At 39.8% G+C, this 25583-nt stretch overlaps 1 protein-coding gene across 1 annotated transcript in view; it reads right to left on the bottom strand.

Annotated features, from left to right (window-relative positions):
* The window catches only part of MYH15 (myosin heavy chain 15), a 168509-nt gene that overhangs the window by 100515 nt on the left and 42411 nt on the right, over positions 1-25583 (bottom strand). The window contains 3 exon segments of the mRNA XM_067737164.1: positions 6496-6666; positions 7277-7360; positions 8097-8296. Coding sequence (XP_067593265.1) covers positions 6496-6666; positions 7277-7360; positions 8097-8296 — 455 coding nt within the window.

Below are 25583 nucleotides of genomic sequence, written 5' to 3'. Positions count from 1 at the left end.
TTAATACTTGAAAAGGATTATTTGTTTAGGAAGGGGTTGGCAAAGTAAAGCCTATGGGCTAATCCTGCCTATGGTCTGTATTGGAAAGCCGGTGAGCTAATAATGGTTTTTACATGTTTAAAGGGTTGTTTAAAAAAGCAACCAAGAAAGGATATGTGATAGAAAACTGATGACAGCATCAGAAAGCTTTTTCTCTAAAGGGCCATATAGTAAAGCTCTTAGACTTTGTGGGCCACAGAGTCTCTGCTGCTCCTTTGCCATCAACTCAGTCATTTCAGTCCTGAAAGCACTAATTGACGATATGTAAATAAAACAGGTGTGACAATGTTGCATTCGAAGTTTATTTACAAAAATAGGCTATTTTTACAAAAATAGGCTGACTTTACAAAAATAGGCTGACTTTGGCCCACAGGGTCATAGTTTGCTGAACGCTGATCTAGTTGATTGATAGTGTTGGAGACTGTGAGAGGTCACTGAAACGTGATGCTGGTGGAGAGTAGAGCTGAGTCATAGCTTGCTGATGGATAGAACGTGGGGTGTAGTAGAAAGAGGAAGGATGACCAGGTTTTGGTTTGAGCAAATGGGTAGTGGATGCTGCCATTAACCAATATAGGGTATATACACATGGGGAAAAACAGGTATGGGTGGGGGGGAAAGATGAAGGATTCCTACATTTGCAAATCTATTTGTGGATTTGTATGTTCATTTATCTACTCCACAAACATTTTTGAAATGCCTTCTATGAACAAATCACTCTACCAAACACTTTGGGTTATAACAGAAGAATCAGACATGGGCTCTGGCTGCAGAGCATCTAACTGAGAAGACAAGACATGCACATAATATGTAGACTACAAAGCAAACAGAAAATGTCATGAGAGTTCCAAGATAGAACCATGACCCCTTGGTCCAACAACATAGATTTCATGATTCTCTACCAATCCTTTGTACCTAAGAACCACAAATGCTCAGGTTTGGGAGAGACATAGGTCTGGCCCAACCCACCAAAAAGCTCCTTGAATTCCATTTACAATTTCTCTCTAAAAAGTAGGTTAGCCTATGCTTGAATATTTTCATGGAGAAGGAACACACCAACTCCGAGTCAAGGCTCTGGCTGGGTGATATATGAAAAGAAAATTTGTTTGTGGTTTAGAATTCTTTGTTCAAAATTATGCCACTGGAGCATACGAATGGGTCTAATTTGGATTATTACATTCTTGAAGAACATGTTTTTTATCCACCTGAGTCTATCATTCTAATATATGGACTATGGTTTTCTACCTCTTTTGTCTAGTCTCATAGGCTTAGAATCTGCACTTTATAGAAAATGTATTGAATGACATTCCATCAATAACTCTTGTACTGAAGGGCTCTGGCACATCTTCTTTCCTCCCAAGCATCCAGGTGGGGGATGATGCACTGAGTAAATATGCAAAGTCTTGCTCCTGGCGGCACTGACCTTGCAAGTTCTTGGCAAAGTGAGAAATGTGGAGGAGAACAAGCAGGAGGAAGGAGAACCTGATAAAACTAAACAATTGAGTCACCAGTACAGGGTCTTAGAGGTGTGGACTCCATCTTGTAGTGCATATTTTCCTACCACAGAAATAGTCAACCTTCAGTGAACACTAGAATGAATCATTTAAAAATGTAAGCATCTCCTGGGATGGTGCCTGTTAACAAGAGGGATGTGGCAAAGCCTCACAGGGAGAAGCAGCCCCCATCTCCAGCAGAGCCACCTTCCATACATGAGGACCATCGTGTCCCTGGGACACCAATGAAGCCATCTTCTGTTTGGAGATGAATGGATGTTTTATGCAAAGCAAGTAGATGTCACAGCTCAAAACGTAACAATTAAACCACTGAGGAGGGAAAAAACGCTATTTCTTCAGGGTCTTCTCTATTTCTCCAATGCTTAGGAAGTATAAAACCCCTAATAAATTTGAGGGCTTCTAGCAAATTAATTTCCAAATAGGTCAGGAAAAAAAGTAATTGTGTTCTGTCCCGTAGCATCAATTGTCTTCTAGCACACAGTATATGGTCTAAGTCAGTTGCCCTGACTCTGAACATTAATGCTGTAACCTCTCCTTCTTCAAATCTTATCAATTCTGCCTTCCTCTCTTTTTACATCTGTTACTTTCTTATTATTTCCATGTCTGCTGTCCTGATTCAGGGCCTCTATTTCTCACCTGCTGTAATAGATTCTTAATTGCCCTAACTCTAGCTTTCCTCCCATCCTAGACCCCATACAAAAACCCACCAGATTAAACCCAAGCATCTATGACTGCCCCATTGCCCAATGTGGAAACTTCTCTGGCTCCCCATTGCCTAAAAAACTGGCAAAATTCATTAAGATCCCTTCACAGCCTGACCCTCCTTTTTTACTTCTAGATACTTCCGTTTGTATACTCCGAGCTCTAAGCAGATTTTGAAATGTGTCCATTGCTTTCCTGTCTCTAAGGCTTTGCTCTTGCCTGTCCCTTCACATGCTCACTATCTTCCTCTTTTCACCTGCTGAAATCATATCCATTTCTTCAGACCCAGTTGAAAATTTACCCCCCTTCCCAGCAGGCCTTCCTAGATTCCTGCAGGCAGAGGTAACCTCTGCTCTTCTGAGCGCTGTGGGCCTTTGTCTGTGCCTTTACTGCATTTATCCTGACACATATTTCTACATTTATTAGACTTACAAATATCCTATTTGACTGCATACATCCTAAGGGCAAGGGCTATTTTTAACAAATGCTTAAGTTTTCCACAGCATTTCATTCAAAGTTTTATAAATAGTAATGTAGTATTAGGCCTAAAATTAAGGTCCAATATTTTGTGGGCTTTGACATCAGGGGAACACCAGGAAAGCCTCAAATGACCTGATCAGGGGTTCCCTTCCCCATGTACTACAGTGGGTTAGGTCATACAGCCATGCAACATTCTTTATCATGGGAACAGGCACAGAGCCTGCTTCTTCTTTTTTTTAAAAATTTTATTTATTTATTTATTTTTGGCTGCATTGGATCTTTGTTGCTGCACACGGGCTTTCTCTAGTTGCAGCGAGCGGGGGCTACTCTTCGCCATGGTGCACTGGCTTCTCATTGCAGTGGCTTCTCTTGTTGCGGAGCACGGGCTCTAGGCATGCAGGCTTCAGTAGTTGTAGCACACGGGCTCAGTAGTTGTGTCTCATGGGCTCTAGAGCGCAGGCTCAGTAGTTGTGGTGCACGGGCTTAGTTGCTCTGCGGGCAAGTGGGATCTTCCCGGACCAGGGCTCCAACCCGTGTCCCCTGCATTGGCAGGTGGATTCTTAACCACTGCGCCAACAGGGAAGTCCCGAGCCTGCTTATTCTTGAGCAAGTGATTTCAGTTACCTGCAAGCCCATATTCAAACAAGACAATCACATCCTCCAGTGGGAATCAGTGTCACCTCACCCTATTATTACTACAAAGCCCGGCTCCCACAGCTCTCGCTTTTTCATTCTGCTCCCAAGTGTAACTTCCATGTGACCTCACATTGCAGGCAGTGTCCTCCTCCCCCAGGCTGTGAGTATATGTGACTTATAAGCTGCTGTCAATCTCATCTGTCCAGTGTCAGGGGTCATATGTTCAGCCATTCCCATAACCCTAGGATACGAATTCCTCTCTCACCAGTGGAGTGAGGAGGAAGTGATCAAAACAAGTAGTTGCTAAATACATTTACTTGTTAAACTTTGGAAACTAGTAAAATTTTGGTCTTAAGACATCTTTGCAATTATATCCTCAGTACCTTGAGTGCCAGGATGATGTCTCTGGTTTGTGTTTCTCACAACCCTTAGCAGAGTAGGCCCTGAGGTGAGTAAAATCTAGGTCCTCAGCAAATTTCTGTTAAGGAATTGATTGATAAGTGAACACTAAGACATACAGGTTCAAGCTTTGGGACCTGGGCTGCTTTGCTGTGGGCAATAGTTAGGCAGAAAGTAAGAGTTGTGAGCCAAAAAACACAATGTTATATGTTTAAAGAAAATATTCATGTGCATACAAGGGATAACTAACTAGATATTAATGTGATTCACTTTATAATAAAAACACCAGAATTAGCATATCCAAAGAACTCTACTTGGGAGACAACAACAGTCATTGCCAGGATGCTACCAGGATTTAAATATTTTAGAAACTTCTATGGGATATCTGACACCTTTGACTATTGGCATGTGGAAACATCCTGTTGTCTGACCATGGATCATTGCATAGAAACAATCACAAGTTATTTGGGTCAAGTCAGACAAATAAGGTGAAAAATGTGACAAAGTTGGTAATACAGTTTGGACTCAAAAACAGTTAAGATGATCAGTATTAAAGTTAATTTTCTCTCAAAGATAGTAACAATCTAACAATTTATCCCAATCCCTGTCCCATGAGGGACTTTTTCCAAAAGGGCTGAATTGTTGGAAGAAGGACGTAGCCTCTCAAGGTGACTCATTGAAGGGGCAACAGTTTTTAAATATATAATTTTGGATGTATTTGTTTTAAAAAATAATAAAAAGTATCTCTTTACCAATACCTAATGTAAAACCATAAATGTAATCAATGTTAATACTTTGATATGTAAATTATTGATGCTCAAGTTCTAAACAAACTAGAACATTTCAAGTAATCAGATAAGTGTGAGCTAATCCTGTAATAGATCTGTTCACTGCATATGTATAGAAGATTACTGTATGTTTGAAGACCAAATTAACAAAGTTGGTATGAAAATACTTTTTTTTAGTTTGATATAAACTTTTCTGTACAGGTAAAAACACAAAACTTACATGTATGAAAATCTCTCTTTTCCTGATATACACACACACAGATGCATTCTATAAGACATATTACATGTACTGATGTATTTTAGTTCCTTTGAAAACTTCCCATGATGCATTCTGTTTCAAGGAGTGAGTTTGATCATTAATATTTCCTACAAATTTCCTTCACGTACCTGAGCAAACACAACGATCTTTTCAAAATATAGAATCGTTTCAAGAAACATTTTGGTATTCTGCATTTGCCTGATCTGACCACCTTTGAAATCATTCACAGGAAACCAAAGACTTATCTTTTCCTTCTATCATCTGCTCAGTTTTGTTTCTTTTTTCTCATTTTATCATATCAGTAGAAAGTACAACAGGAAATTACATCTAGGTTGCTAGTGTCTTATTTAGAATAACCTTGTCATAAATAAGATAACAGGCTTCAGATCAACTACAAATCAGTAGCATTCACAGGGCTATTAGGATCTGAATAATGTCTGCATCCCACCTTCCTGCCTGAACACAGTATCTTGTCATAATCAGAGTAAGTAGATATTATAGGTGACAATTGCCCAAAGTTAAATCTGCCCCTAGAAGGGGCTCCAGTTCTATTGTTTCATTTCTAATTAGGAAACTATAGCTTTAATAATGCCACCAAATATTTACCAGATCATGGTTAGGTCATTATTATCATTATTTTTAATCAGCTCACAAGCTGGTTCATTATCATTATTTTTTTAATCAGCGTGTCCTCCCCCCAGGAAGTTCACTGGTTATAAAACAAGAAAAATCAATGTGATGTCCACTCCTGTTAGGAATAATGGTTACTATCAAGGAAGATTTAGTTTCATCTAAGTCTAACATATAAAATGGGTGGGACAGTGATTGATACAATCTGGACCCCACAAAGGACAGTGAAAGGTCAGTCACCCTTGCCCCTTCCTGACAGGGTTGCTGAGAATCAGTTGTGACAGCATAGCATAGCTTCCTAGACCTGTGTCCAGAATTCACTGCAATCCATGGCTATAGCAAGACACAAGGGCATGTTGCTGCTCACACCCCACCATGGTTGCTCCCTTGGACAAAGCCACAGGAAAAACCATACTGAATTTCCCCAGAAAATCTGGTTTATCTTTTCCAGAACACATGGAAATAGTTCAAAGTAGAAGAACATCATCGAATTCAGAAACCATACACTGCAGCTAATTTACTAATAAGCCATGAAGTATTGTCATAAATTACTTAAACTAACTGGTACTTGTCCAATTAAATGAACAAACTACATCCTTCAAGGCAGAGGCCTTGAGGATTTATGGCAATGATTTGTTTGCATGCTAATTTGCCAAATTTCGTTAAGCTGCTCTGGGTCTACTCACGCACCTTATGTTAATCAGCCAGGCCCTACAGGGTTCATCTTTTCAGCTCTGTGTTTTTCCAGTCAAGAACAGGACCCTTTTTCATCTCAACAAGCTTCCTCACCTATTAACAGTGGAGGTCATGCGTAAGCAGCAAATGTGTAGCGACAGTGTGAGTTAGAGATGATGGAGTAGGTAACTGACGTGAGAGTTTAGTTACGATGCCACGGTGCTGCACAAAAAAGAACATTAAGAGAAAATGTGCAGAGCTCTCCTGCCCTATTTCCCATCCCCTTCACAGAGCCTGGGTCCTGACATGGATCAACATGGCAGGCAGGGACAAGTCTCCTTAAACGAAGACGGATGAGGAGAAAAACATGCATCACCTTCTCAATGAGATCTTTGCAGGCTTGCAAGTCCAGGACAAACTCAATGGACACCCAGTCAATGCCTTGTCTCCTCTTTTCCTCTTGCTTCAAAACCAGCATGTGCTGACTGAAGAACTGTTGTAAATTTTCAATGGTAAAATTAATGCAAATTTCTTCAAGGCTGTTATACTTCAAGGCTGTGATTAGGTAGGAAGAAGAGATAAAAATAAAATTGAGAAAATGGTTATTATTGAAGGTGATGGTTAATTAACTTGATTGTGGTGATTATTTCACAGTGTATATGTGCACCAAATCATTAAGTTGTGCTACTTAAATATATACATTTTTTAGTTGTCAAATATAACTCAATAAAAAAATGAAATAAAATTGAGGTCCACTTGCAAAAATGTAAAGAGAAAACCATAACCACTATCATATGTTGGCAAGTAGACCCAATAAGTAAAAATAGCACAATTAAATTCTTACCTCCTTCATCTATACCTGCAAACTAAAGATTATGACAGTCAAATAACACTTAATGATACTACAATTCAAAATCATAAAAGATGTCTTTATTTACCTCTATTTAAGGCTGAATTAATTTCTTAGCACTATTAATTATAATAATAGTTATTGTTATTTGCTACTATTAATAATAGCTTTTTCCAACCAAAGTAACTCTTCAGGTTTGCACAGAATGAATCTCACCATGCTTTGACTAAATTTTCTGAAATTCAATTCACATAGTCTAATCTCCTTGTAAATATACATTGACTTCATTCTTACTAAATATACTTACATTAAGCATCTCAAAACCAACGATGTCAAGAATGCCAATGAAGATTAGCTTCAAGATGGCGAACAAGTAAGACATGGAGATCACCTTCCTCCCCACAAATACATCAGAAATACATCTACACGTGGAACAACTCCTACAGAACACCTACTGAACGCTGGCAGAAGACCTCAGACCTCCCAAAAGGTAAGAAACTCCCCACGTACCTGGGTAGGGCAAAAGAAAAAAGGGAAAACAGAGACAAAAGAATAGGGATGGGACCTGCACCAGTGGGAGGGAACTGTGAAGGAGGAAAGGTTTCCACACACTAGGAAGCCCCTTCACTGGTGGGGACATGAGGTGGCAGGGGTGAAGCTTCAGAGCCACGGAGGAGAGTGCAGCAACAGGGGTGCAGAGGGCAAAGCGGAGAGATTCCCGCACAGAGGATCGGTGCCAACCAGCACTCACCAGCTCGAGAGGCTTGTCTGCTCACCCACCGGGGCGGGCAGGGGCTGCGAGTTGAGGCTCGGGCTTCGGTCGGAGCGCAGGGAGAGGACTGGGGTTGGCTGCGTGAACAAAGCCTGAAGGAGGCTAGTGCGCCACAGCTAGCTGGGAGGGAGTCCGGGAAACTCTGGAGGTGCCGAAGAGGCAAGAGACTTTTTCTTCCCTCTTTGTTTCCTGGTGCGCGAAGAGAGGAGATTCAGAGCACCGCCTAAATGAGCTCCAGAGACGGGTGCGAGCCGCGGCTATCAGCACGGACCCCAGAGACGGGAGCCTGTGCAGCCTGCCACTGCCAGGGTCCCGTGATCCAGGGACAACTTCCCCGGGAGAACGCACGGGGAACCTCAGGCTTGTGCAACGTCACGCTGGCCTCTGCCGCCGCAGGCTCGCCCCGCACTCCGTGCCCCTCCCTCCCCCTGCCCTGAATGAGCCAGAGCCCCCGCATCAGCGGCTCCTTTAACCCCGTCCTGTCTGAGCGAACAACAGACGCCTTCGGTGACCTACCACAGAGGTGGGTCCAAATCCAAAGCTGAACCCCGGGAGCTGTGCGAACAAAGAAAAGAGAGGGAAATTTCTCCCAGCAGCCTCAGGAGCAGCGGATTAAATCTCCACAATCAACTTGATGCACCCTGCATCTGTGGAATACCCTAATAGACAACGAATCAACCCAAATTGAGGAGGTGGAGTTTGGGAGCAATGATATATATATATTTTTTCCCTTTTTCTCTTTTTGTGAGTGTGTATGTGTATGCTTCTGTGTGTGATTTTGTCTGTATAGCTTTGCTTTTACCATGTGTCCTAGGGTTCTGTCCATCAAATTTTTCTTTCTTTTTTTTTAAGTATAGTTTTTAGCGCTTGTAATTGGTGGATTTGTTTTTTGCTTTGGTTGCTCTCTTCTTTCTTTCTTATTTTTTATTACTTTTTAAATTTTTTTATATTTAATAATTATTTTTTATTTTAATAACTTTGTTTTATTTTTCTCATTCTTTCCTTCTGTTTTCTCCCTTTTATTCTGAGCTGTGTGGATGACAGCATCTTGGTGCTCTGGCTAGGTGTCAGATTTGTGCCTCTGAGGTGGGAGAGCCAAGTTCAGGACATTCGTCCACCAGAGACCTCCCAGCTCCACGTAATATCAAAGGGTGAAAATCTCCCACAGATCTCATTTTCAACATCAAGACCCAGCTCCACTCAATGAACAGCAAGCTACAGTGCTGGACATCCTATGAAAAACAACTAGCAAGACAGGAACACAAGCCACCCATTAGCAGAGAGCCTCCCTAAAATAATATTAAGGTCACAGACACCACAAAACACACCACCAGACGCAGACCTGCCAACCAGAAAGACAAGATCCAGTCTCATCTATCAGAAAAAAGGCACTAGACCCCTCCACCAGGAAGCCTACATAATCCACTGAACCAACCTTAGCCACTGGGGGCAGACACCAAAAACAACAGGAACTACAAACCTTCAGCCTGCGAAAAGTAGACCCCAAACACAGTAAGTGAAGCAAAATGTGAATACAAAGAAACACAAAGCAGATGAAGGAGCTAGGTAAAAACCCACCAGACCGAACAAATGAAGAGGAAATAGGCAGTCTACCTGAAAAAGAATTCAGAGTAATGATAGTGGAGATAATCCAAAATCTTGGAAATAGAATGGAGAATATACAAGAAACTTTTAACAAGGACCTAGAAGAACGAAAGAGCAAACAAACAATGATGAACAACACAATAAATGAACTTAAAACTTCTCTAGAAGGAATCAGTAGCAGAAAAACTGAGGCAGAAGAATGGATAAGTGACCTGGAAGACAAAATAGTGGAAATAACTGCTGCAGAGCAGAATGAAGAAAAAAGAATGAAGATAATAGAGGACAGTCTCACAGACCTCTGGGACAACATAAAACGCACCAGTATTCGAATTATAGGGGTCCCAGAAGAAGAAGAGAAAAAGAAAGGGACTGAGAAAATATTTGAAGAGATTATAGTTGAAAGCTTCCCTAACATGGGAAAGGAAGTAATTAGTCAAGTCCAGGAAGAGCAGAGAGTCCCATACAGGATAAAACCAAGGAGAAACACGCCAAGACACATATTAATCAAACTACTGAAAATTAAATACAAAGAAAAAATATTAAAAGCAGCAAGGGACAAACAACAAATACCATACAAGAAATCCCCATAAGGTTAACAGCTGATCTTAGAGCAGAAACTCTGCAGGCCAGAAGGCAGGGGCAGGACATATTTAAAATGATGAAAGGGAAAAAACTACAACCAAGATTACTCTACCCAGCAAGGATCTCATTCAGATTTGATGGAGAAATTAAAACCTTTACAGACAAGCAAAAGCTAAGAGAATTCAGCACCACCAAAGAAGCTTTACAACAAATTCTAAAAGAACTTCTCTAGGCAGGAAACACAAGAAAAGGAAAAGACCTACAATAACAAACTCAAAACAATTAAGAAAATGGTAATAGGAACATACATATCGATAATTACCTTAAATGTAAATGGATTAAATGCTCCTACCAAAAGACATAGACTGGCTGAATGGATACAAAAACAAGGCCCATACATAGGCTGTCTACACGAGACCCATGTCAGACCTAGGGACACATACAAACTAAAAGTGAGGGGATGGAAAAAGATATTCCATGCAAATGGAAATCAAAAGAAAGCTGGAGTAGCAATCATATCAGACAAAATAGACTTTAACACAAAGACTATTACAAGAGACAAAGAAGGACACTAAATAATGATCAAGGGACCAATTGGAGAAGAAGATATAACAATTGTAAATATTTATGAACCCAACAAAGGAGCACCACAATATATAAGGCAAATGCTAACAGCCAAAAAAGGGGAAAATGACAGTAACACAATCATAGTAGGGGACTTTAACACCCCACTTTCACCAATGGACAGATCAACCAAAAAGAAAATAAATAAGCAAACACAAGCTTTAAATGATACATTAAACAAGATGGACTTAATTGATATTTATAGGACATTCCATCTAAAAACAACAGAATACACTTTCTTCTCAAGTGCTCATGGAACATTCTCCAGGATAGACCATATCTTGGGTCACAAATCAAGCCTTGGTAAACTTAAGAAAATTGAAATCATATCAAGTATCTTTTCTGACCACAACACTATGAAACCAGATATCAATTACAGGAAAAAATCGGTAAAAAATACAAATACATGGAGGGTAAACAATACACTACTTAATAACCAAGAGATCACTGAAGAAATCAAAGAGGAAATAAAAAAATACTTATAAACAAATGACAATGAAACCACAACAATCCAAAACCTGTGGGATGCAGCAAAGGCAGTTCTAAGATGGAAGTTTATGGCAATAGAGTCCTACCTTAAGAAACAGGAGGAATCTCAAATAAACAACCTAAACTTACACCTAAAGCAATTAGAGAAAGAGGAACCAAAAAACCCTGAAGTTGGCAGAGGGAAGGAAGTCATAAAGATCAGATCAGAAATAACTGAAAGAGAAACAAGGGAAACAATGGCAAAGATCAGTAAAACTAAAAGCTGGTTCTTTGTGAAGATAAAATTGATAAACCATTGGTCAGATTCCTCAAGAAAAAAAGGAAGAAGGCTCAAATCACCAGAATTAGAAATAAAAAAGGAGAAGTAACAACTGACACTGCAGAAATACAAAGGATCATGAGACATTACTACAAGCAACTCTATGCCAAAAAAATGGATGACCTAAAAGACATGGACAAATTCTTAGAAAAGCACAACCATCTGAGACTGAACAAGGAAGAAATAGAAACTATAAACACACCAATCACAAGGACTGAAATTGAGACTGTGATTAAAAATCTTCCAACAGATAAAAACCCAGGACCAGATGGCTTCACAGGCAAATTCTATCAAACATTTAGAGAAGAGCTAACACCTATCCTTCTCAAACTCTTCCAAAATATAGCAGAGGGAGAAACAAACCCCAAACTCATTCTACAAGGCCACCATCACCCTGATAACAAAACCAGACAAAGATGTCACAAACAAGAAAACTACAGGCCAATATCACTGATGAACATAGAAGCAAAAATCCTCAACAAAATACTAGCAAACAGAATCCAACAGCACATTAAAAGGATCATACACCATGATCAAGTGCAGTTTATCCCAGGAATGCAAGGAGTCTTCAATATATGCAAATCAATCAGTGTGATAAACCACATTAAAAATTGAAGAATAAAAACCATATGATCATCTCAATAGATGCAGAAAAAGCCTTCAAAATCTTCAACACCCATTTATGATAAAAATCCTCCAGAAAGTAGGCAAAGAGGGAACTTGACTTACCTCAACATAATAAATGCCATATATGACAAATCCACAGCCAACATTATTCTCAATGGTGAAAAACTGAAACCATTTCCTCTAAGATCAGCAACAAGACAAGGTTGTCCATTCTCACCACTATTATTCAACATTGTTTTGGAAGTTTTAGCCACAGCAATCAGAGAAGAAAAAGAAACAAAAGGAATCCAAATCAGAAAAGAAGAAGTAAAGCTGTCACTGTTTGCAGATGACATGACACTATAAATACAGAATCCTAAAGATGCTACCACAAAACTACTAGAGCTAATAAATGAATTTGGTAAAGTAGCAGGATATAAAATTAATGCACAAAAATCTCTTGCATTCCTATATATTAATGATGAAAAATCTGAAAGAGAAATTAAGGAAACACTCCCATTTACCACTGCAACAAAAAGAATAAAGTACCTAGGAATAAACCTGCCTAAGGAGAAAATGCCTCCTTAAGCATTACAATAGGCATGACATGGAAGCAACCTAAGTGTCTATCAACAGATGAATAGATAAAGAAGATGTGAACATATATACAATGGAATATTACTCAGCCATAAAAAGAAATGAAATTGAGTTATTTGTAGTGAAGTGGATGGACCTAGAGTCTGTCATACAGAGTGAATTAAGTCAGAAAGAGAAAAATGTATATATATATATATATATATATATTCCATATATATACGGAATCTATAAAAAAAAGATGATCATGAAGAACCTAGGGGCAGGATGGAAATAAAGATGCAGACCTACTAGAGAATGGAATATCTTTTTCCATCCCCTCACTTTTGGTCTGCATGTGTCCCTAGGTCTGAATTGGGTCTCGTGTAGACAGCCTATGTACGGATCTTGTTTTTGTATCCATTCAGCTAGTCTATGTCTTTTGGTGGGAGCATTTAATCTATTTACATTTAAGGTAATCATCGATATGTATGTTCCTATTACCATTTTCTTAATTGTTTTGAGTTTGTTATTGTAGGTCTTTTCCTTCTCTTGTGTTTCCTGCCTAGAGAAGTTCTTTTAGAATTTGTTGTAAAGCTTCTTTGGTGGTGCTGAATTCTCTTAGCCTTTGCTTGTCTATAAAGGTTTTAATTTCTCCATCAAATCTGAATGAGATCCTTGCTGGGTAGAGTAATCTTGGTTATAAGTTTTTCCCTTTCACCACTTTAAATATGTCTTGCCACTCCCTTTTGGTTTGCAGAGTTTCTGCTCTAAGATCAGCTGTTAACCTTATGGGGATTCCCTTGTATATTATTTGTTGTTTTCCCTTGCTGCTTTTAATATTTTTTCTTTGTATTTAATTTTCAGTAGTTTGATTAATATGTGTCTTGACATGTTTCTCCTTGGATTTCTCCTGTATGGGACTCTCTGCACTTCCTGGAATTGATTGACTATTTCCTTTCCCATATTAGGGAAGTTTTCAACTATAATATCTTCAAACATTTTCTCAGTATATTTCTTTTTCCCTTCTTCTTCTGGGACCCCTATAATTCGAATGTTGGTGTGTTTAATGTTGTCGCAGTGGTGTCCAAGACTGTCCTCAATTCTTTTCATTCCCTTTTCTTTATTCTGCTCTACAGTAATTATTTCCACTATTTTATCTTCCTGGTCACTTATCCATTCTTCTGCCTCGGTTATTCTGCTATTGATTCTTTCTAGAGAATTTTTAACTTCATTTATTCAATAATGTTCATCATTGTTTGTTTGCTCTTTAGTTCTTCTAAGTCCTTGTTAAACGTTTCTCGTTTTTTCTCCATTCTATTTCCAAGATTTTGGATCATCTTTACTATCACTACTCTGAATTCTTTTTCAGGTAGACTGCCTATTTCCTCTTCATTTGTTTGGTCTGGTGGGTTTTTACCTTGCTCCTTTATCTCCTGTGTGTTTCTCTGTCTTCTCATTTTGCTTAACTTACTGTGTTTGCAGTCTCCTTTTCACAGGCTGCAGTTTCATAGTTCTAGTTGTTTTTGGTGTCTGCCCCCAGTGGCTAAGGTTTGTTCAGTGGGTTGTGTAGGCTCCCTGGTCGAGGGGACTAGTGCCTGTCTTCTGGTGGATGAGGCTAGATTTTGTCTTTCTGGTGGGCAGCACCACGTCTGGCTGTGTGTTTCAGGGTGGCTGTGACCTTATGATTTTAGGCAGCCTCTCTCCTAAGGGGTGGGGTTGTGTTCCTGTCTTTCTCATTGTTTTGCATAGGGTGTCCAGCACTGTAGCTTGCTGGTTGTTGAGTGGAGCTAGGTCTTAGTGTTGAGATGGAGATCTCTGGGAGAGCTTTCGCCATTTGATATTACATGGAGCTGAGAGGTCTCTGGTGGACCAATGTCCTGAACTCAGCTCTCCCACCTCAGAGGCACAGGCCTGACACCCAGCTGGGGAACTAAGACCCTGTCAGCCACATGGCTTTTGGAAAGTCTGATGTCTTCTGCCAGCGTTCATTAGGTGTTCTGTAGGAGTTGTTCCACATGTAGATGTATTTCTGATGTAATTTTGGAGAGGAAGGTGATCTCCACGTCTTAATCCTCCACCATCTTGAGGGTCTCCCCCCATCCCAGACCTATAAACCAGAATTTTTACTCTAACACAATCCCCTCTGACTCCTACACACCATAAAGTTTGAAAAATACTGGTAGAGTATGTTAGGAATCTCGAATCCCCAGCCCTCGTCCTTCTGCTGCTGTTGCTAATAAATTGTATAACCTTTGGCAAGTGACCTAACCTCCCTGGGCTGCAATCTCTTCACCTGAATTATGCTCTTAAAGATTCTTTCCAGCCTCAGCTTCCACCTTCTTTATTATATTAATTCCCAGGGCCGTTCTCAACTCTGTGCAGGGAGAATGGCAATTTAGTGCATCATTCTGACTCAGATTCTCCTACTATAAAACTCAGGCTGCATTTCCCCTCCCTGGAGGTGTGTGGCAAAAGCTCTCTCATAACCTACTAGGGAGAGCTCCAACCTCTGTGCCTGCTGCTGCTGTACAGATGCAGATCCTGTTGCCGTGATGCAAAGGCACTGCTGTAGTAGCAGGTTTCTGATAGACTCCAAGTAGGAGTGACTTTCAGCTGGACAGTCTCCAAGCCTGGAAGCAGAATGTGCTCCAACGACTTAACATTTAAAATAGGCCTATTGCATCCATCCTTTAGCTGCCCAGGAGAGTGAACACAGCAGGAGCCAGTTTGTGTCTGGTAGTGATTTAGTTATGAGTCACTCACTCCCTGATCAGTTATCTTGAGTCATTTCCACAGTAATCCATAAGCCGATGGCATCACAGTTTTTTATTATTGGCGTCAAGAGCACACCCGCACAAATAAAGCACCAGGAATGATTTTTATCCTCCGGAGCACCGAGGAATCACTCTCTGTCTATAGCAGTCACTTTGAAAGTTAAAAAGAACATGACTAACTTGCTCACTCCCTTTTAATTCCCTAAATACTTGAGAAGTAGGAGTGGGAGAGAAACTGGCCATGGGTGGGGAGTAGCAAAAAACAGGAAGAAAGCCTGAAGTTGTAGCAGAGGAAGCAATGGATGGTATGATATGTGCTGAATCAATTAATAAAACTGATAATCCAATATACTGCTCACCAATTAATCATTTTCATCACTTTCTGTCCAATGAAGGACGACAGAGGCAGGAAAATCTACATGCCCACTTTTCAGGGACTAAATGGACCTATGTCTGAGCTCTTTTCAAAATAACCTCACAGAAGACTTTGATTACTTGGGGTTCGAGAGTATATGACAGAAAAAAACAAAACTGAAAAGAAGTGGAGTCAAATAGCCATATTTTTAACCACCTTGATCCCTCACTTTCTCATCTGTAAAATAACAATATTAAAATATTCTTGTCTCATGGTTGTTGGGAGAGGTTCAATGAGACAGTGGATGTAAATATACATAGCACAACATTTGACACTTAGCATCCAGTAAATATTAGTTCCCCCTTTCCCATCCCTTTTCCACTTTTATCACTTCCTCACCCTCAATCCAGTATTTATTACCCATGTTACCTTGAGCAGTTAATCGTTCTAAGGTTCACTGTCTTTAACTATAAAATGGAAATGTAAATAAGATCAATTTTGCAGGCTTGCTGTTAGATTAAATAAGCTATCCATACAAAGCACATAGCATAGCACCCATAGTGAACATTCAATGCCTCTTATTATTATTGTTTGATCATTATTAATCTTTTTAAAGTAAAATAACTTATTTCTGATCAGCACAGTCAGAACTCTCCTGGAGTCATAAAATACTAGGCCTGAAGAACCTTACTTCCTGATAATCACGTATAGTGTCTCTCAACTCGGGATGGTGCCTCCCCCTAAGGGTGGGGGGCATTTGGAAACAGGGTGGGCATTTTTCCATTGTTATAGTGACTGAGAGTATTACTGGTATTTAGCACCTTGGAGCAGGAATGCAAAGCCTCCTACAATGTGTGGACATGCTCATACACAAAGAATTATCCCCTTTAGATGCCAATCACCCCACCACTAAGACACACAGAAGAATTTAACTTCTTCATGGGTGCTCAGAGAGATGGAGTATTTGACCAAAGTCCAAGAGTTAGTTAGCATTAGAGCTAGAACTAAATTTTGTATAGCGTGTTAACACTGCAAGAATTTTTGCCATCTTTTGCAATTGTCATCAACAGCATATACATCTCTATTCTTAGCCATGACAATTGTCTCTATAAAGTCAGTACAATTCCTAAGAAAAGAAAAGCCTTACAGTGTGCTTTCTTGCTTTGTCTCCAGGAGATGGAAGAAGAGAGAGAGAGAAATAGAGAGAGTGCATGAGCAAGAGGGAGAGTTGGGGAGGGAGGGAGAGGATGGAGGATGAGGGTTTCTTTTCTTTTACTGTTGAATAATAATATATTAGCTTGCTTCACTGATTCCATTATAGTAGAGGCTGGGGTAGTAACTCAGTCCCTGAGAACACAATATTAAAGAGACGAAGGTTTGATTTCAGTCCTCCTATGGGTTCATTAGTTTTACACAGAGCAAGTCCTCTTCTATAATCATAGCATGTCATGCAGGCATGTGGTGGCGAATGTCTTAAAAGGCAAGAAGCTGCCAAACACCTATAACCTCACTACCAAGAAATAGCTTAGCTACTTGTCCTGCTGAGTATGGTTCAACATCAGCTCAATATTTTATTTTAACATTTATGGCTGTGATTAGATGGCCACTGTCTTGAAAGAGTGTGGGTGAGGGGCTGGTGAGCACAGGGAGCTTCCAGGGGCTGAGTGAAGAGGTGTCTCTGATGTCCGTGAAGAACAGTCAGGGATCAGTGTCTTTCAAGGATGTAACTGTAGACTTTGGCAGGGAGGAGTGCCAACTGTTGAACCTTGCTCAGAAAAGTCTGTACAGGGATGTAATGCTGGAAAATGATTTCAATTTGATCTCAATGGTGTGTCAAGTTCCCAAACCAGAAGTCATTTTCAGCTTGGTGAAATATCAAGCCAGAGCTGTCTAGAATACATAGGAAGTACAGAATGGCTAACATACACCTCTGCAAAAAAGAAACATAGGCAGACCTTGAAGACAGCAGAGGAATAAGACGTGGAGATCACCTTCCTCCCCACAAATACATCAAAAATACATCTACATGTGGAACAACTCCTACAGAACACCTACTGAATGCTGGCAGAAGACCTCAGACTTCCCAAAAGGCAAGAAAATCCCCACATATCTGGGTAGGGCAAAAGAAAAAAGAAAACACAGAGATAAAAGAATAGGAACAGGACCTGAACCTCTGGGAGGGAGCTGTGAAGGAGGAAAAGCTTCCACACACTAGGAAGTCCCTTCACTGGTGTGGATGGGGGTGGGAAGCTTTGGAGCCACAGAAGACAACACAGCAACAGGGGTGCAGAGGGTAAAGCAGAGAGATTCCCACACAGAGGATCAGTGCCAACCAGCACTCACCATATTGAGACGGTTGTCTGCTCACCCACTGGGGCAGGTGAGAGCTGGGAGCTGAGGCTTGAGCTTCAGAGGTCAGACCCTAGGGAGTGGACTGGGGTTGGCTGCATGAAGATAGCCTGAAGGGGGCTAGTGCACTACAGCTAGCCAGGAGGGAGTCCGAGAAAAAGTCTGGACCTGATGGAGAGTCAAGAGACCATTGTTTTGGGGGGTGTGAGGAGAGAGGCTTCCTGCTCCATGTGCCCACAGATGGCAGAGCACCGCCTAAGTGAGCTCCAGAGACAGGCATGACCAATGGCTAACATCTTGGACCCCAGAGGCAGGCAAAGACCTCTATTACTGCCGCCACTGCCACTAAGAATCCTGTGTGCAAGCACAGGTCACTACCCACACCCCTCCAGAAGGCTGTGCAGCCCGCCACTGCCAGGGTCCCATGATCTAGGGCCACCTTCCCTGGAAGAACACATGGTGCACCTCAGGCTGTTGCAACATCATGCCAGTCTCTGCCACTGCAGGCATGCCCCACATTCCAATTATGACTACCATACTCCTCCCTCTAACTAGACTGAGGGAGTAAGAGAGCCCTAATCAGCCACAGCTTTAACACCCTCCTCTCTGGGTGGGGAAGAGATGCCTGAGAGCGGCCTACACGCAGAGGTGGGGCCAAAACCAAAGCTGAACCCCAGGAGCTGTGCAAACAAAGTAGAGAAAGGGAAGTTTCTCTGTGCAGCCTCAAGAGCAGCAGATTAAATCCCCGCAATCAGCTTGATAAACCCTACATCTGTGGAGTACCTGAATAGACAACAAATGTCCCAAAATTGAGGCGATGGAATTTGGGAGCAACTGTAGCCTTGGGGTTTTCTTACTGCGTTTGATTCGTTTTTGGTTTTACGTTTATCTTAGCTTAGTTTTTAGTGCTTGTTTTCATTGGTGGGTTTGTTTACTGGTTTGGTTTCTCTCTTCCTTTTTTTTTTTCTCTTTTTGTGAGTGTGTGTGTGTGTATGTTTTTTTGTGTGATTTTGTCAATTTAGTTTTGCTTTTACCATTTGTTTTGGGGTTCTGTCTGTTCACTTTTTTTTTCTTCATTTTATTCCATGCCATGCAGTTGGCAGGGTTATGGTGCTCCAGCCGGGTGTTGGGCCTGAGCCTCCAAGTTGGGAGAGCTGATTCCAGGACACTGGGCTGCCAGAGACCTTCAGAGTCCTTCCAGCTCCACATAATATAAATTGGTGAGAGCTCTCTCAGAGATCTCCATCTCAACATTAAGACTGAGCTCCACCCAATGGCCAACAAGCTCCAGTGCTGGAAAACCCACGCCAAACAACTAGTAAGAGAGGAACACAGCTCCATTCATTAGCACACAGGCTGCCTAAAGTCATATTAAGTTCAAAGACACCCCAAAACACACCAGATGCGGCCCTGCCCACAAAAGAGACAAGATCCAGCCCCACCCAAAAGAAGACAGGAACCAGTCCCCCCCACCAGGAAACCTACACAACCAACTGAAACAACTTCACCCACTGGGGGCAGACAAGAGAAATAAGAGGAACTACGAACCTGCAGCCTGCAAAAAGGAGACTGCAAACACAGTGAGTTAAACAAAATGAAAAGACAGAGAAATATGCACCAGATGCAGAAGCAAGGTAAAAACCCACCAGACCAAACAAATGAGGAAGAAATAGACAGTCTACCTGAAAAAGGATTCAGAGTAGTGATAGTAAAGATGATCCAAAATCTTGGAAATAGAATGGAGAAAATAGAATAAATGTTTAACAAGGACCTAGAAGAACTAAAGAGCAAACAAACAATGATGAACAACACAATAAATGAAGTTAAAAATACTCTAGAAGGAATCAATAGCAGAATTACTGAGGCAGAAGAATGGACAATGACCTGGAAGATAGAATACTGGAAATAACGGCTGCAGAGCAGATAAAGAGAAAAGAATGAAAAGAACTGACAACAGTCTCAGAGATTTCTGGGACAATATTAAATGTAACAACTTTTGAATTATAGGGGACCTAGAAGAAGAAGAGAAAAATAAAGAGTCTGACAAAATATTTGAAGAGATTATACTTGAAAACTTCCCTAACATGGGAAAGGAAATAGTCAATCAAGTCCAGGAAGCACAGAGAGTCCATACAGGATAAATCCGAGGAGAAACATGCCAAAACACATATTAATCAAACTATCAAAAATTAAATACAAAGAAAAAATATTTAAAGCAGGAAGGGAAAAGCAACAAATAACATACAAGGGAATCCCTATAAGGTTAAGAGCTGATCTTTAAGCAGAAACTCTGCAAGCCAGAAAGGAGTGGCAAGACATATTTAAAATGATGAAAGGGAAAACTCTACAACCAAGATTACTCTACATAGCAAGGATCTCATTCAGATTTGACGGAGAAATTAAAACCTTTACAGACAAGCAAAAGCTAAGAGAACTCAGCACCACCAAACCAGCTTTACAACAAATGCTAAAGGAACTTCTATAGGTGGGGGAAAACAAGAGAAGAAAAAGACCTACAAAAACAAACCGGAAACAATTAAGAAAATGGTAATAGGAACATACATATCAATAATTACTTTAAATTAAATGGATTAAATGCTCCAGTGAAAAGAAACAGACTGGCTGAAAGGATACAAAAACAAGGCCCATATATACGCTGTCTACAAGAGACCCACTTCAGACCTAGGGACACACACAGACTGAAAGTGAGGGGATGGAAAAAGATATTCTATGCAAATGGAAATCAAAAGAAAGCTGGAGTAGCAGTTCTCATATCAGACAAAATAGACGTTAAAATAAAGTCTATAACAAGAGACAAAGAAGAAAACCACATAATTATCAAGGGATCAATCCAAGAAGAAGATAAAACAATTGTAAATATTTATGAACCCAACAAAGGAGCACCTCAATATAAAAGGCAAATGCTAACAGCCATAAAAGGGGAAACTGACAGTAACACAATAATAATAGGGGACTTTACACCCCACTTTCACCAATGGACAGATCATCCAAAATGAAAAAAAATAAGGAAACACAAGCTTTAAATGACACATTAGACTACATGGACTTAACTGATATTTATAGGACATTCCATCCAAAAACAACAGAATACACTTTCTTCTCAAGTGCACATGGAACATTCTCCAGGATAGATCATATCTTGGGTCACAAATCAAGCCTTGGTAAAGTTAAGAAAATTGAAATCATATCAAGTACATTTTCTGACCACAATGCTATAAGACTAGATATCATTTACAGGAAAAAATCTGTAAAAAATATAAACACATGGAGGCTAAACAACATGCTACTAAAGAACCAAGAGATGACTGAAGAAATCAAAGAGGAAATCAAAAAATACCTAGAAACAAATGACAACGAAAACACGATGACCCAAAACCAATGGGATGCAGCAAAAGCAATTCTAAAGGGAAGTTTATAGCAATACAATCCCACCTCAAGAAACAAGAAACATCTCAAATAAACAACCTAACCTTACACCGAAAGCAATTAGACAAAGCAAAACAAAAAAACTCCAAAGTTAGCAGAAGGAAATAAATCATAAAGACCAGATCAGAACCTCCTAGAGAAATGGAAATAAAAACAAAAATTAAAAAACGGGACCTATTGAAACTTCAAAGCTTTTGCACAGCAAAGGAAACCATAAACAAGACCAAAAGACAACCCTCAGAATGAGAGAAAATATTTGCAAATGAAGCAACTGACAAAGGATTAATCTCCAAAATGTACAAGCAGCTCATGCAGCTCAATAACAAAAAAAACAAACAACCCAATCCAAAAATGGGCAGAAGACCTAAATAGACATTTCTCCAAAGAAGATATACAGACTGCCAACAAACACATGAAAGAATGCTCAACATCATTAATCATTAGAGAAATGCAAATCAAAACTACAATGAGATATCAACTCACACCAGTCAGAATGGCCATCATCAAAAAATCTAGAAACAATAAATGCTGGAGAGGGTGTGGAGAAAAGGGAACACTCTTGCACTGCTGGTGGGAATGTGAATTGGTTCAGCCACTATGGAGAACAGTATGGAGGTTCCTTAAAAAAACTACAAATAGAACTACCATATGACCCAGCAATCCCACTACTGGGCATATACCCTGAGAAAACCAAAATACAAAAAGAGTCATGTACCAAAATGTTCATTGCAGCTCTGTTTACAATAGCCTGGAGATGAAAACAACCTAAGTGCCCATCATCGGATGAATGGATAAAGAAGATGTGGGACATATATACAATGGAATATTACTCAGCCATAAAAAGAAATGAAATTGAGCTATTTGTAATGAGGTGGATAGACCTAGAGTCTGTCATACAGAGTGAAGTAAGTCAGAAAGAAAAAGACAAATACCATATGCTAACACATATATATGGAATTTAAGGGGAAAAAATGTCATGAAGAACCTAGGGGTAAGACAGGAATAAAGACACAGACCTACTGGAGAACAGACTTGAGGATATGGGGAGGGGGAAGGGTGAGCTGTGACAGGGCGAGAGAGAGGCATGGACATATATTCACTAACAATCGTAAGGTAGATAGCTAGTGGGAAGCAGCCGCATGGCACAGGGATATTGGCTCGGTGCTTTGTGACCGCCTGGAGGGGTGGGATAGGGAGGGTGGGAGGGAGGGAGATGCAAGAGGGAAGAGATATGGGAACATATGTATATGTATAACTGATTCACTTTGTTATAAAGCAGAAACTAACACACCATTGTAAAGCAATTATACCCCAATAAAGATGTTAAAAATAAATAAATAAATAAATAACAATATAAAATAACCCAAAAAAAAAGAAAAGAAAAAAAATGATGAAGAAGAAAAAAACTATCCTCTATAGTTCACCCCCACCAAAAAAAAGTATTAAATATAATATTACTTAAAATTCACAGGAGGAGAAACAAGTGAAGGTGAAAGTATTGCTAAAATTAATATAAAATTTTCCTCAAAACAAGAGCTATTAGTACTGAAAAGTTCCATTTAAACAGTTTTTAAAAATCAAGTTTATCTCTTAGGGGAAAACATACACAGAACACTCTATGACATAAATCACAGCAAGATCGTTTTTGACCCACTCCTAGAGAAATGGAAATAAAAACAAAAATAAAAAAATGGTACCTAATGAAACTCAAAAGCTTTTGCACAGCAAAGGAAACCATAAACAAGACGAAAAGACAACCCTCAGAATGGCAGAAAATATTTGCAAATGAAGCAACTGACAAAGGATTAATCTCCAAAATTTACAAGCAGCTCATGCAGCTCAATATCAAAAAAACAAACAATCCAAAAATGGGCAGAAGACCTAAATAGACATTTCTTCAAAGAAGATATCCATATGGCCAGCAAACACATGAAAGGATGTTCAACATCACTAATCATTAGAGAAATGCAAATCAAAACTACAATGAGGTATCATCTCATACCCGTCTGAATGGCCATCGTCAAAAAATCTACAAACAATAAATGCTGGATGGGGTGTGGAGAAAAGAGAACCTTCTTGCACTGTTGGTGGGAATGTAAATTGATACAACCACCATGGAGAACAGTGTGGAGGTTCCTTAAAAAACTAAAAATAGAATTACCATACGACCCAGCAATCCCACTACTGGGCATGTACCCTGAGTAAACCATAATTCAAAAAGAGACATGTACCCCCATGTTCATTGCAGCACTATTTACAATAGCCAGGACATGGAAGCAACCTAAGTGTCCATCGACAGATGAATGAATAAAGAAGATGTGGTACATATATACAATGGAATATTACTCAGCCATAAAAAGAAAGAAAATTGCATTATTTGTAGTGAGGTGGATGGATCTAGAATCTGTCATACATAGTGAAGTAAGTCAGAAAGAGAAAAACAAATACTGTATGCTAACACATATATATGGAATCTAAAAAAAATAAATGGTTCTGATGAACCTAGGGGCAGGACATGAATAAATACACAGACACAGAGAATGGACTTGAGGACATAGGGGTTGGGAGGGGAAGCTGGGACGAAGTGATAGGGTAGCATTGACATATATACACTACCAAATGTAAAATAGATAGCTAGTGGGAAGCAGATGCATAGCACAGGGAGATCAGCTCAGTGTTTTGTGACCACCTAGAAGGGTGGGAGAGAGAGGGTGTGAGAGAGGTGTAAGAGGGAGGAGATATGGAGATATATGTATACATATAGCTGATTCACTTTGTTATACAGCAGAAACTAACACAACATTGTAAAGCAATTATACTCCAATAAAGATGCAAAAAAAAAGAAACCCAACCATTTATGGAGCACCTACTGCTTGCAGGGCACTGTGCTAGATGCTGAGGTATTAAGATGAATTAGACACAGTCCATGGCCTCAAGAAACTCTGATTACCACAGAGGACAAAAATGTAAGCAAATTATTCCCATAGAATTGGTATTACGGTAGAGGAAGAATTATTGATTTATAGAGTAAGCTGAACTAGGAAATTGATTTTGATTAGTTGTTGAACTGTTTTAAATAACATAGTCACACCAGATGCCTTAATAAACCAAAAGAAAGAGAGTTTATTGTAGTCAAAATAACTGTCTTCTATCACAAATTTCCACATTTGTCTATCTCATTTTCAGATTTAAGATGTATACAGAGTAAGACAGTCTAAGCGTCACCTGAATACTAGCTGTATGTCCTTTGGAATGTTATTTATGTTCCCTAAGCCTTGGTTTCCTCAACTGGAAAAAACATAAGTTAAGTATCCCTGCCCTACTTAACTCTGAGTATTGTTGTAGGAATGGAAGGAGATAATATGAATGCTTTATATATATTATATGTGATCAAACCACTTCTTCTTTCCAGAAAGACTACATTTCTGAGCCCCTTGTAGCTAAGGAGAGAATTCGACTAATTCTCACCAATAGAATATTAGTAAAGGTGATATCACTTCTAGCCCTAAGCATTTAAAGTGGGTGTATTTTCTTCACAAATCATCTTTTCCCCTGTGCAGCAACATGGGAGGCCTTGCATTCCAGATTGCCTAAGTACAAAATTGAAGAAGGTGGTCCAATCTGTATTGGACTTGGTATGAGTAAGAAATAAATGCCTACTTTATTGTCACTGAGATTTTACTGTGTGTGTATTACTGCAGCATGGCCTACCTCATACTGACTAACACATAACAGATGTAAATTATTATTTTGAAATGCACTAGCATACTTAGATGGTCTCATTACCTGGCAGCTCTGGGACTGTTTATTGCAAAGCCTCAGGATCAGCAGTCCTCAGAGCACTTGTTATTCTATAGTTAAAACATTCTCCTGAATACTGAATAAAACCTATATGACCTTCCATCTCTCACTTCTGGTCTCATTTTTCCCCTCTCTTCAAATCAAATGCTAACTTCAGCATATGTTCTGAAACTCTTAATGAATGTGTCTGATTGCCTAAAAAGTCAATATTCCAAATAGGTGATAGATGTCAATTTGCCAATTTTATTCATGTCAGAAACCAATAGCTTTAAAAACTTCTTAGCTGGACAACAAAGATGTTGATCACAACAAGTA

Source organism: Pseudorca crassidens, chromosome 5 (assembly GCF_039906515.1).
Source record: "Pseudorca crassidens isolate mPseCra1 chromosome 5, mPseCra1.hap1, whole genome shotgun sequence".
NCBI classification, from domain to species: Eukaryota; Metazoa; Chordata; class Mammalia; order Artiodactyla; family Delphinidae; genus Pseudorca; species Pseudorca crassidens.
The sequence above is the reverse complement of the archived record's forward strand: the minus strand, read 5'-3'. Positions and strand labels throughout refer to the sequence as shown.